Below are 14,395 nucleotides of genomic sequence, written 5' to 3' on the forward strand. Positions count from 1 at the left end.
CAACAGAGACATGTATGTGTGTGCTGCACTGGAATGGAAAGATTCAAATTAATAATGGAAAGAAAGAAAGCTCTGAGGACAAAATGCTGCAACACTGCAAGTTGCAGGTACCTGTGGTGGCTTCAGTGTACACAGGCTCCAGGAAGGAGCCCTGATACATCCCATACAGGCCAACCATGTAGCTGGTGTTGGGATTGAGCCCAGAGATGCCCAGGCTTAAAGCGTCTCCAGACAGAGTGAGGTTCTGGCTCTCTGCGAAATTGTCCAGGTTTGTTACCTCAATGACAAAGCTGTCAAACTCCCCACCGGAGGGGCTCCAGGACGCAGTGAAGCTGTCCCATGTATTGTCAGAGATGGTGAGGTTCACCACCATTGGATTCAGCTCCGCTGGTAGATAGACAGATCAGACTGGGGTCAGCTGGACAGCAAGAACGGTTATTCAGTTTATTTAAGGCACATTATTTATTTAAAAAAGAAAACAGAGTACTAGGGCCAGAGCAGGGGAAGGAAATCTCTGATTCTGAGACAAAAGTCAAACCATTATGCCAATCAATTTTTTTTTAATTACAAAAAAAAGCAAAGAATTTTTTCATACCAAACCAAAGTTTTTGAGAATTTATGCAGAATTTTTATGACAGTCAGAATATTTTGAGAAAAAACAATCTTTAAGTTACTTAATCTTAAAATATTTTTTTCCAAAACACTGACCATGAAATTTCCATTTTATTACCATAATCTAGCCATATTGATATTTTTAAAATTATTTGTTTTCTTTATTTAAAACATTTTATTAATAATAATAATAATAATAATAATAACTTTATTTATAAAGCGCTTTCCGTCAAAGTGCTGTATACAGAAATAAAAACAGATAATTAAAAAAGATAAAAATAAAAACAATAAAAACAGAACAATAGTAAACTCTCCCAGACGACTCTGGAGATTGAACTCCCTTTTATTAAGCGACGATAATTTTATCAAGTTCATTTCTGATCAAATTTCTATGTTCTTAGAAATCAATATGACATCAGATGTTGCGATTGCCTCAGTGTGGGAAGCTTTAAAAGCTTATCTCAGGGGCCAAATAATTTCATATGCGGTCAAAAAAAAGCGTGATTCTATTCAAAAACAAAACGAATTGGAAAAACAAATAATCGACTTGGACATTAGGAATTCTCAAAACCCTTCTCCAAATTTGTATAAAGAACGGTTAAAACTTCATATGGAGCATGATTTACTTGCCTCACATTCTGTAGAATACTTGCTGTTGAAGAACCGAACTAATAGTTATGAACATGGAGAAAAAACTGGTGAACTTTTGGCAAGACAAATAAAAACTACAAGGGCCAAACAAACTATTAATGGCATTACATTACAAGATGGAACTACTATCACAGATCAACAAGGAATCAATGATGCATTTCAGCGATATTATAGTGACCTGTATACCTCTGACAATGTTAATATCTCTGAATCTCTCTCTGAATTTTTTAGAGGCCTTCAAATTCCAACATTGTCTTCCGATGATACCGTCGCTTTAGATGCACCCATTTTGCAAAGTGAAATTGTTCTGGCAATTAAATCATTGCGGCCTCACAAATCACCAGGTCCGGATGGTATACCGAATGAGTTCTATGCTACGTTTGCTGATGTATTGACCCCTGTCTTGGCCAAATTATTTACAGATTCTTTTAACAACGGTATCCTGCCTAGTAGCTTGAATCAGGCCTGTATCACGCTGCTACAAAAGAAGGACAAGAACCCTTTGGAATGCGGGTCGTACAGACCAATTTCACTTCTGAATTCAGATTATAAAATCCTAGCCAAGATTTTGGCTAATCGATTAGAAAGAGTTCTGCCCAAGATCATATCCCCCGACCAGACAGGCTTTATTAAAAGCAGGCGCTTTTTTTTTTTAACATCCGTCGCTTACTTAATATAATGTATACTCCATCCCAAACAGATTCTGAATGCATCCTCTCTATGGATGCAGAAAAGGCGTTCGACAGAGTCGAGTGGGATTATTTATTTAAGGCTTTATGTAGATTTGGGATTCGAGGTCCCTTTCTTACTTGGGTCAAACTTTTGTATGCTTGCCCATCAGCTATGGTGCTTACTAATAATCATTATTCCAAACCTTTCAGTCTTCACTGTGGTACGCGCCAGGGCTGCCCTCTTAGTCCGCTGTTGTTTGTTTTGGCTATTGAGCCACTGGCTATAGCTATAAGGAATAACAACTCAATCCGTGGCATAATGAGGTATGGCATTGAGAACAAATTGTCTTTGTATGCTGATGATCTTCTGCTGTTTTTATCCAAGGCGGAGGAGACTATTCCTTCTGTCCTGGAGCTTTGTAAGAAATTTGGAAGTGTGTCTGGTTACAAACTAAACCTACACAAGAGTGAATTAGTTCCATTAAACATGTCTGATTTAGTAGTAGCACAAATTAACGCTCCATTTAAAATTTCAAAATACAGTTTTGTCTATCTCGGTATAACTGTGACTACAAACCTTTGTGATCTTTTTAAAGAAAGCTTTGTTAAACTACAACTTAAAACGCAACAAGATTTGTCTACCTGGTCACCTCTTTACCTCTCACTAGTTGGAAGAGTGAATGTGGTTAAAATGTCAGTTTTGCCCAAATACCTTTACTTATTTCAGAGCCTCCCCATAAACATTGCCAATACCTACTTTAAAAAATTGGATTCAATCATTTCATCATTTCTTTGGAATGGAAAAAAGCCACGTTTACGCAGAGAGCATTTGCAGAAATCTAAACGAGATGGTGGCCTTGCTTTGCCAAATTTCCGTTATTACTACTGGACTGTAAATTTCTGCTGTTTATCCTATTTGGTATATTACCAATACGATGATATGGGGCCTTCATGGGTGGTACTGGAGAAACGGTCTCTTGGTTCTATTTCTTTGCCATCTCTCATTGGGGCAACCATTCCATTATCAAAAAATGTAGGAATTGAAAATCCCATAGTTAGTAACTCAATTAAAATCGCTACCCAATTTCGAAAACATTTTAAACTTTTGCGGATGAGTCTGCATAATCCTATAGCGGCCAATGGTTTTTTCTCCCCTTCTTTACAGTACGTTACATTTAAAGGATGGCAGAAGCAAGGTCTACAGTCTTTTAAGGATTTATATATCGAAAACCAATTTGCCTCTTTTGAAAAATTGCAGAATAAATATAACCTTCCAACATCTCATTTTTTTAGGTACTTACAGGTGCAGCATTTTGTTGCCAAATCCATCCCTGGGTTCCCAAACAAACCTCCTGATGATGCTATAGATGAGGTAATGTCTTTTAACCCCACAAAGAAAAAGGCTATTTCTTTTATGTTAGGGGTGATTGCCCGTCTGGTCTCCCCTAAAATGGTAGCAATTAAACAGATGTGTTAACAGGATCTTCAAATCAATATTTCGGACTCTTATTGGGAAGATATTTTGAAAAAATTCACTCATCGTCAATATGTGCAAGACACTGTCTCATTCAATTTAAAATAATACATAAAGTGCACTTAAGCAAATCCAAATTGTCAAAGATTTACCCGTCAGTAGACCCCATCTGTGATCGTTGTAAATTAGCGGAGGCTACTTTGATTCACATGTTTTGGTTCTGTTCCCAAATACAACAGTTTTGGGGAGGTGTATGCGAGGCCTTTTCAGCTGTATTTGGAATTACTGTGGTTCCTCACCCATTTTTACTTCTTTTTGGGGTTAAAGTGGAGGGTTTGATTTTGCCCCCTGGTGGTCAACAGATTGTTGCCTTTTCAACCCTCTTGGCAAGACGCTTGATACTTTTGAAGTGGAGGGATGCTGCCTCACCCACAGTGTCACACTGGATCAAGGATGTTTTATTTCACCTTAAGCTTGAGAAAACTAGATGTGTTCTTAAGGGCTCTGAAAGGAAATTCTATAAGATCTGGAAGCCTTTTTTGCTTCATTTTGATCAAGCATCGACTCAGGTGCAAGAATGACTTTGATTTATAAATTACGCTGGCTAAACTGACCCCCCTTTTTTTTATTATCTTTTTTTTTCTAACTAATTGTGTGTGCACTTTATTTTTATTGTTTATTTATTTCAGTCATTTTTTTGTTTCTAAGTGTTTTCATAACTAAGTGACTGTAAACGCGTGTTTTTAGTGGGTGGGTTTTTATTTTTATTTTATGTTATATGCTTTTTTCTCATGTTAAAATCATAATAAAAATATTAAACACTAAAAACAGAACAATAAAAAAGACATCAGTAAAACAAACAAATGGTTTAATATATATGATGCCTTTTTTTCCCCAAAACATGGCATTGACATTTTACAACTTGTTTTCTCTGGCTTTATTATCCTCAAGATATTATGGGCTCTTTCATCTAATTTGAATTAAGTAAAAGTCAAAAACAAAAAAATGGGAATTAACATTAAAGTCATCATATTTTCAGAAGGAATACAACAAAATATTCTGAACATATATGCGTTTGCATTTAATCCTGAAATATGACAACCTCTTTAACATTATGTCTTTTTATCGTTATGTCTTTTTTCTCAAAATATTCAGACTTTAGACCATGAATAGTACACATTTTAAAATATTGTGACTATAAACATATAGGTTCAGATGAATCTTGAAATATTAAAACTTTCTTGTAAATGATGAAATACCACAACTCATTTTGTAAAATGACATTCTTGACATATTATGAGCACTTCCTCATAATATCATGAACAAAATCCCTGATGTTTTTGGCCCCAATACTCTGTTGTAAGGAGTCAGAAATTTAGCAAAAAAAGAATAGGAGATGAAGGAGGATCATTTTTTCAATGAAACATAAACCATCTGAAGAAAGTTACTCTGTACACATCCTGAATGATTAAGATGACAGAAAATAAATGGACGTGATGATGATGGGATGAGATGAATGCCTACAGTAAGAAATATTTGCTCCATGTACCTGTAGTGGCAAAAACTTTCAGAGGCAAAGATGGCTTCCCTTCCACCAGCCCTTGTAATGTAATATCATAGTGTGTGGAGGGAGACAGACCCTGTATTTCAGCCCTCCTCACACTTCCTGGCAGTGTGGTCACATGAGGCTGCATCGCTGCTGATGCAGCACTAAGCTCCACCAGGAAGCTATTGAACGCCTCCTCAGGCGCAGACCAGGCCAGGATTACAGTAGTGGCGGTAACATTGACTGTGAGGCCACTCAGTACGTCCATGCCTGAGCTCTCAGGCTCGGCCCCGGAGCTCCTCACACCGGTATCAGAAGTGGAAGGTGCTTCAGTGTTTAGAGGATAGAGGGAAACTGAGTTATCATTATCCAGAACAGACTGTGGGGGTGTCGGGGCGTCTTTGATACTCAGCATAAGCACATCTGGAGAGGTAGGCTTTGGTGCTACAGTGGATAAAAGCAGGTTAATGAATGAATTTCTTACTGGCTCTCTTGATCACTGTAAAAGAGCCTGTGAAGAAAAAATTGAGTTACGATGAGAACACAATTACATTAAATTATTCTGCACAAAGTTTGGTCCTCGATCGATCTGAAGATTTCATCGTTTCTTATCCCTGTTCTTCCAGAACAGTTGAATCTTCAAGCAACAGCTGAGGTATTAATGTCACTCAAGTCAGTGACATTAACCCGTTGAAGTCTCTGTGTAGTCCACAGCAGTGGAAGTACACAGTTGTCTTCAAATGGATGACGAAGCCATGCACAGCCATTTGATCCTACTGTTATAAAAGACTGTTGAGTCACTGTCATGACATGCGAGTGACATTTGGTGTAATTTTCTCTGACTGCTAGTGAATCCTTTAATTCTGTGAATGGGATTGAAGATGGTGAATGATGTGGATGGTATTAGTGGGGCAAGGCTTTCAGAGAGCAGAACGGCTGTATTTTAAAGCTCAAATGCAGGAAGAAAATGGGGCGGACAGTTCAGTAAAACCCAGTGTACCTGAAGGTTTTAATGGCTTACTGTTCACGCTAAGGATTTCTTCTTGTATTTGAATTTTGGGAAACAACACCCTGTCACAGTCCTGAAGCCTTGGCAGATGATAAGTGGGATGACATTGTGAAATCAGAATCATCTGTTGGGTTCATGCTAAAGGTTGTGCAGATGCCTGTGAAAATATTCTCGGCTGGGAATTCTCATACCAGCATGCAAATCACATCACTGCTCTACGCAACCATCTAACCTCTACAGAACAGAGATTTCCACTGAGGCGGAAAGCTGTCAAACAACACTAAGCCATACATGTAGTGCCTCTAACTACCATTCATTCCAATAGAGAAGCGTATACCTGTGACTGCAACAGCTTCAAGTAGTGCAGATCGCTCGCTACTCGTTATTCCGTAAAGTTTTATTTGATATTCTGTCGATGCCTTCAGGCCATGGATTTTAGAGCCTCGGGCATCTCCAGGAAGCTGCATCTCTCTCACATCCCACAATCGCTGAATGTCTTTATATTCTACTGCCAAATTGTCATAGATATTTTGAGGCTTTAATTTCCACAAGAGGTCAAATCCGTCAGGCGTGACACCTGAGACAGTCAGCGCTCCAAGCTCATCCTCAGGCTCCGTCCCAGAAAACTGGGACTCAGAGGGGTCTAACTGCACAAAGCTAATGACATTGTCCTCCAAGCCTGTAGGAGCTGTGAACTCCTGGTCATCTGAGTCAGCTAAATAAAAAGTGAAAGAGGCTACAAGACAAACAAAGAGGCAAAAATCAAGAAAATGTCACTCAGTAACAGATGCAATGTCATATTTGTAGAGGTTGTACGCCTGCAGGTTTATCTTCTGTCTCTTCAAAACACCAACATATAAAGTTATAATTCTTAAGATTTACTGGCTTGTCCTGGAAACAAAAGATTCACTTAGACATAATTGTCAAGCAAATTTGGAGTATTTGGAATGTTTAAAAATGATAATTAGACTTGTTTTGTAGTGAATAAACTGGCTAGGAATCGAATAGGCTGTGTCGTGTCATCAGAAGGTGGCGCTATAGGCTACATTAGCAGTAACAAACAGAGTAGAAGAAGCCAGAAACACAAGAAGTTGTTTGTCAACTGCTGAAAAACCATGAAGAAGTGAAGCAAACAAAACTTTGGTTATCCATTACCTAAGGATGGAGAGAAGTCATCACAAACTGTTTTCTTTTTTTGGCCTTTTTCCAGCTTCATTAACAGACAGCAGTGAGAGAGACATGAGAGTGGGAAGGACCTGCAGCAAAGGACCATGAGCTGGATTTGAACTCATTACTGCTGGGACTGTAGTCCCTGTTTATGGAACCCCTGCTCAACCTGTTGAGCTACAGGGACATCACAGAAATTATTGTCAGTGATATTGAAGATGTTTCATGCTGTCTGGAAGTAAAGACAACCCCCCCTCTCCAAAAAAACAAACAAACAAAAAAAAAACCCTCAACATCAATCATATGACTTAAATCTAAAGATTGACAAAAGTAATTCAAAAAGGTTTTTCCATCTAATGTGAAGTACATTAAGAATTTTTCACACACAATTAGCTAGCACAATGTAATATTAGAACATATTAGTGATGGTTGCTGGAAATGTTCCTCTGTACCTCTATGGAGATATTCCATTAAAAATCAGCCGTTTCCAGCTAGAATAGTCATTTACCACATTAACAATGTATAGATTGTATTACTAATTAACTTAATGTTATTTTCATTGAAAAAAATGCTTTTCTTTTAAAAATAAGAACATTTCTAAGTGACCCCGCACTTTTGAACACTAGTGTAGATAATTACTCAAAGTGAATACATTAAGTGACTACTACAGAAAAATAAATAGTGACAAAAATTAGGGTTTGATATGAAAATCTTAAGGATTATAACTAAAATGTTGGTGTAAATCAAATTTGAAAGAACAGATCATTATTTATTCCTCCTTGAAACTGTCCTTTTCACATATATTAAAGAATTCTGAAGCTCTGAACAAATTCCAGATGGCATAACTGCATATTTTGCTTGAAAATGTTGCTGTTTTGTCAATACTATAGACTTTGTTCTCTTGAATTCTACCTGATCTAGTTGTGGTAAAATATTTCCCACCCACCAGTAGATGCAGGTAAGGAGATGGGCTTGCTCCTCCTGTGTCCTCTCTCTGCAGTCAGACTGAGGGTGTAGCTCATCCCAGGAGTCAAATTAGTCAGGACATAGCTGGTGGCTGAGGCCGGGATCTCTGCCTCCTCCACCTGTCCGTCCTTGGAGATGTACACCAGCCGGTATCCACCGACTTTGGCCTGCGGTTTCTGCCACCTCACGCTGAGAGATGTTTCTGTGGACTCAACTTCCTCAAAATCTCTGGGAGGGTCGAGGTCTGACAGAAGAGATGTGAATCAGTGAAAACAAAAACATGTTCCGACAGTTGAAGTTCTGCTGCACTCAACACAAAATTATAAATCACTTTTCTGCCCATTAGATTCCATTTCATCACAACACAACCTGGCTGTGTGTGTATTTAAGAAGCGGTGTGAAGGACAACTGTTTGGACAGCTGCTCAGCAGTGTTTCTCACCAGTTGCTGCATTAGTAGTAGCAGGAAGACTCTCTCTCTCACTCTTCACAGCAGTCACTCCGATCCCGTACTCAGTTCCTGGCTTCAGCCCTGATAGAAGGAAAAGAACCATGTGAATTGACAAATTAGGGTGTGTGTGTGTGTGTGTGGTCGGACTTGATAAATGGTCTCTGTGACCCTTACCAGTGATAGTAGCTTGTGTGGTGCGTCTTGGACCTCGTGGGAACACTTCCTCACCGTGAGTCGCTCCAGAGATGGGACTGTATTTAACTCGATAGCTGCCAACAGCTGCCTGACTGTTGGTCCACTCCAGAGTGATGCTGCTGTCTGTCTGGGAGATAGCCTGCAGGTCTGCAGGGGCATCCAGGGCTATGGAAAACACAGTTTGTAACATTAATTATAGAAAAAAGGTAAGCTGATGCTGAACAACTTCAGATTTACAAGGAATCAGTGAATATTTCACACATTATTTTCTATAATTGGACATTTGGAGTCTGGTGTTATTACTCCACCAAGGAACGTGGCAGAGTTATGTGACGATTGGTGAATATTTGTCCGTTTGTCTGTCTGTTAGCAACATTACTCAAAATTAGATTAAATTTTCAGGGAAGGTCAGAAATGACACAAGGACCAAGTGATTAGAGTTTGGCAGTGATACAGCTTATAGTCTGGATCCATGGATTTGTTAAAGGTTTCTGTATTGCAACATAGCAGTGCAGCGCCACTGTAACTATGGCAGTAAGTGTCAGATTTGTGACTTTCAAGATTTATCTGGTTCTACTGGACCACCTGGATGCATTACTTGTGTGTGTAAACAATCAGACTCCATGTTTTCTGTCTGACAAACCCTGTTGTTGCTTCTCCACTCTAGGCCCTCTGGCTCCAAAGGAAGAGGTAAACATTTTTTTAAATGGTTCACAATTATATAGTTTGATTTCTGAAAGGCTCTCAGTAATTTACTGAAATTGCTGGGTACTGCAGATGTCACTTATTGAGGAGAAGATGGTGTTTTCAGTCAAAATAAGCAATAGTGTGGATGCTGAATGACGATAACAAATGTATAACAGGTTTTGAATAAACTGTCAGTGTTTGCTCTGAGGATCAGTTCACTGTTTCAGTGAAGGAAAGAAAACACAAAATAAATATCTATAGACTTCAAAAATAGCTAAAAATAAAAACAAAAAGTGACATTTTGTAGTTACTGCTATCTCACACTTACCTGTAGTGAATGCGGCAGTGGCTGGATCACTGGAGAGTTCTCCACTCCTGGAGATGAGTGACACTGTGTATTCAGTGTCGGACCTCAGACCATCAACGCTGTACTGCTTGTCTGGAGGGAAAATGTCCACAGAGGTTTCATCTGAGGGGTTGGAGCTGGGCCGGTAAAACATGGTGACTTTGTCCATGGGAGCCACCGGCTGAGACCAGCTGATCAGAGCCGAGGAATCGGTTACATCCTTGACCTCCACCTGCCGGGGTCCATCGATCTCTGGGATGGAATTAAGGGGAGGGAAATTACGTCAAACAAATGCTACAACAGAAGGGCTGACTCATCTCTAAAATTATTTTTAAAAAAAGTGAATATATTGACCATCTTTAGAAGCTAACCAACATCCATTTTTGATGTGCAGTTATAAAGTTCTGTGTAGTGGTAGCCATGCAGAACCTGAAGCTTAATACATATTTAACAGGTGAGTTACATAAAAATCGTCCACCGTACAAGGGCCATGAACAAAGAAATGAGCTATAGAGACCAAAATAGTTTTTTGTACCAGGCTGTAAAGATGTTTATTTTTGCTGTAAATTTGGACATTCTAAAATAGAGGTCTATGGGAATTGCCTCGCTTTTAGAGCCAGCCTCAAGTGGATTTCTGAGGAACTGCAGGTTTTTCCACTACTCTATTGTACAACACTGTTCGACTCTGGACCGCAGCCCCAAATATCCAGGGAATCTTTGCTCAGACTGCTACTGCATGGCTGTATGTGCAGCAGCATAACGATTCCCCAAAAGTAAAGCTGAAGCATCTTGATCGCTCCCTGGTGGTTGACTTTTAGCTTTGGAAGAGCTATATTTGTTATGCCTTCCAGAGTTTTCTGTAAGCAGAGCATACATTTTACACATCAGTGTCATAGTTGATCATTTTCAGTTTGTTGTGGGAAGCCAATATTGTGATAGATACTTATATTTGAATAACTGTGCAGCCCAAGCAGGAGTAAAAAAGAGGCCTCTGGTGATAAGCAATACTTTCTAGTTTATGAAAGAACTAATTCTAACATTATTTTTACCCTATTGACATCAAAAAAGACTTTCTATTAAGCATTAGCCCGTCTTTGAGTTTAGTGCTATTTAGCTAATGTTGCTAAACTGAGTGGGTGAACACTGTAAATACTTAAAATCAGCATCTTTACATTTATATCAAAGTAAATTAGTGACAGTTTCATCTGTGAGAATTCAACAATCAAGATACAAAGGGACTTCAACATTGCCTTGCTAACTGTTTCACCATGCTTCAAGTGTTTATGCTATGCTAACCGTCTGCTAACTGTAGCTTCATATTCAGCATAATGACCCAGGAGTGGTATTGATCCAATTCTCAAAAAGCAAATACACAAATTTGTTTTAAGTAGAGAAGTGCTTTTATCAAAGATTAAACCAATCTCTGCAGAAATATATTTAACAAAAAAAGAAATATTTGTACAAAGATCCAATGCTGTGGAAGATGAGGTTGTTTTTTATCGTTTATCCATAAAACAGCCCTTGTAAGACTCATCTTGGCTCTCTTGTAAGACAAAGAAATGACTTGGAAAGGCCATTGCAAAATGTAATGCGATTCCTTTTCATTCTGACATGGTGTTTACTGCCTGACGATTCTCCTGTGTTTACATGTGGAGGAGACATCTTTTCTTCATGTTTCGGATCTGTGCTGAAAGGACTTCTGGGGGTTAAAGGGTACGAAAGATTTAACCTCTCTTCTATCATTTATTTGTGGGAGCTGTGTCAAATTTCAGCCAATGCAAATAAATGACATCAGAAATGAAATGGCATGAGACTCAGGGAGTCCATCAGCACAGACCTGCAAACTAAATGACTTTTCCATGCACAACACAAGCCATTGGGCCTAGCATGCCATATCGACTGCGTAAGGAACTGGAAGCATTTCACAACATAATGTATGGAGTAAGAGTGCAATAAAACTCTCAACAAGCACAGTACAAGATCTAAGAGCGAGATTTAGTGAAAGTGAAAAGAACAACTCTGACATGGTCATGCTAGGCTGAGATTCAATTTGCTTGAGTTATTACTCTTTACCTAAAATCTATTAGATGGAACTATGGGGAATCGGCAGGGATTTCCTGTTGTAACTCTGCTTTTCATCATGGAATTCCACTCTGTGACATTAATATATTTTTCTATTCCAAGCTCACGTTATGTGAAGTTATTTGTATCTTACCAAACTTCTAACAGCTGCCAGACACAGCATGAAAATGACAAAATTATCTCTGACCATAACGTCATTATCATTATCATAAATATTTACATCCACTGGCTGATTTTAAACGTGCATGATCTCACCACATAACTGTAGCCTTTGGGCTTGAAACTTACTAGTGGTGACTGTTTGGGATGTTTGGGGTCCTCTGGTGTTGTTCTTGATGATGTTGATGGAGACTTCATACTCTTGCCCTGGACCAAGCCCCGTCTGGAGGAACTGGGTTTGAGAGGACGGGAGGGTGCTCGAAACTTTTCCATTTTCTTCTTTCTGCAAAGAAAGAGCATGCTTAAATTAATGCAAAATATTGCACACCGGAGAGCAAAATCAGTGACAAAATCAGGCTTAGACAGAAAATTAGCACATTTATATGTTTAAGTTTATATCCATCAGGTTAGTATTCATATTTCTTGCTAAAATTCAACATTTTTGTAAAATATGCTTCATTTTTTTCTTTGCTTTGTTGTTTCAAATATAAAACTGAGAGCACTGTGACAGTTTATTTAGACTAGCATAAAGACTGGAAACAAGGGTAAAACAGCTAAGCCTAACTTTGGCTAAAGGTTTCCACCCGCCCTGCCACAGGCTTACAACATGATATATATTATTTTTTGAATCCAGATAAAACTTAATGGGAGGATATTTGCAAAATTGTGACGTCCAGTCTGTCATCACTCTGAGGTCAGGATGCACAATTCATCATGTATTAATCCCCATCATGATTATGGCTTCACACAGTTAAATAAACAAAAATGACTGCAATGCAAATAATTAAAATTCTCTGCTCAAGACCCTGCGAGAAAACAGCATATATTGATAAATTATTTGGATTTAACTTGGGTAAATCTGACATTAGAGTGCAAGTTTTAGTCTTTTCACAGTAATCTGTGGTCACCACATCTGTCTGAGTTGCAGTAACTTAGTGGAGACTAGAGGCTTCTGTGTGCACATTTGATGAACTAGCATCTATTGCTTGCATGTAAGGTGTTGGTGGAAAATCAGTAAATTGCACAGTCATGATCAGCCGATGTTCAGCAGGTGAGGCATTTTAGCTCCAATTTAATTTATGTTTTGCTTCGAGTTCAGGTGACGATTATTTCAAATCTTCTTTTGATGCAAAGATTTATAAATTTGCAGAAATGTAGCACAACACAGCACTGTTTATTAAAATGCGAAAGCCAAATAAAAATGTTTTGTCCCTAAAATCTCTGAATAATCATGATAAAAAATATCATGAGGTCAATATCCATCAAAATAATCAGCATTACCATACTGGCCATAACATGCAGCCCTACTGTGACATTAGCTTAAACAGAGCCCAGTTTGTGTTTCTTTGTTTTTCTAGTTTTCATGCAAAGCTAACAGTTTCTGAGTCCGACTCCCCAGATACAGACTTTGGATACAAGTCTTACCATTCCTCTGCCCTTCTGATATATTTATATTACCATTTTCAAAATCTCTTCATCACTGAAAACAACAAAAATGTCCAATCTCGTAACCTGCATGCTGAAAATGCATGTTTTGCCAAAGACTTGGAGTGCGCAGAATAAAGTAGCCCTGCTCGTTTCTTTTGGTGAAGAGTTGTAAAGAACTACAAAGAAACTTTTTAAGTATCTTCCGTCAAGCATTGCCATTTTTGCATGTTTGCCCATCAGCAATGGAAAATGTTTCATTTTTCAAACACCAAAACAAGTTCTCTTTAACACCAATTTTTCAGGGGTGCTAACACTGCATGCTGGGCTTAGCTCCACCCAATACATGTGGCTATGCTAGACTAATCATCTACTGGCTGTAGTGTCACCTCACTGACAGTACTGAAAGTGGTAGTGAGTTTGAGCACGTAAATCAATGCCCTTTTAAAAAGTCAAACTATTCCTTTAAGTTAATATGATTTTTGAAATGGGTGTGATGACTGTAGAGGCTCAGCAGGTGTTCAAAATTGGAAGATCAATACAATTTGTTCAATTGTAGTTGTGTAAAATGTGTAAATATTCAAGTTTCTCCAGTCCAAATGTGTCATTGTTTATGCACACTATCAGTTAGTTAAACAGTAAAACAAAACCTGTGGTTCTGACTTCCGTGACACTCAGGTTACACTATGGAAAAACACTGCAGGCAGTGAACTAATTAGACATCTATGTATGCATGACACAGAAAGGCAGCAATAGGAGAGTTGAATGTCAGGAAAGGACAGCATATTTAGGGCTACAAATTATAAAAAAGACTTCTGACTGATGTCTGATCTGCTAGTGCAGTCATTACTTTTCAAAGAGTTTCTGCCTTGGATTCTAAGCAGCAAATTGAGCTTCAGTTCTATGACATCCAGACTTGCCCTCGCTAAGGTTTTCCATATGTCAAAGCAAATTT

The 14,395-nt window shown here is 38.5% G+C and overlaps 1 protein-coding gene across 4 annotated transcripts in view; it reads right to left on the minus strand.

Moving 5' to 3' along the window:
- The window catches only part of tnca (tenascin Ca), a 68,523-nt gene that overhangs the window by 16,321 nt on the left and 37,807 nt on the right, over positions 1 to 14,395 (minus strand). For 3 of the 4 annotated variants that reach the window (XM_051938665.1, XM_051938664.1, XM_022197245.2), the window contains 5 exons: positions 12,145 to 12,298; positions 9,757 to 10,026; positions 8,721 to 8,906; positions 8,538 to 8,627; positions 8,077 to 8,340 (listed from right to left, as the gene is read on the minus strand). In XM_051938665.1, coding sequence (XP_051794625.1) covers positions 8,077 to 8,340; positions 8,538 to 8,627; positions 8,721 to 8,906; positions 9,757 to 10,026; positions 12,145 to 12,298 — 964 coding nt within the window. Of the gene's footprint in view, positions 1 to 111; positions 388 to 4,957; positions 5,399 to 6,300; positions 6,700 to 8,076; positions 8,341 to 8,537; positions 8,628 to 8,720; positions 8,907 to 9,756; positions 10,027 to 12,144; positions 12,299 to 14,395 lie in introns of all 4 variants that reach the window. The other variant, XM_022197246.2, reaches the window with a different exon arrangement.

The sequence above is a fragment of the Acanthochromis polyacanthus genome, chromosome 18 (assembly GCF_021347895.1).
Source record: "Acanthochromis polyacanthus isolate Apoly-LR-REF ecotype Palm Island chromosome 18, KAUST_Apoly_ChrSc, whole genome shotgun sequence".
NCBI lineage: Eukaryota > Metazoa > Chordata > Actinopteri > Pomacentridae > Acanthochromis > Acanthochromis polyacanthus.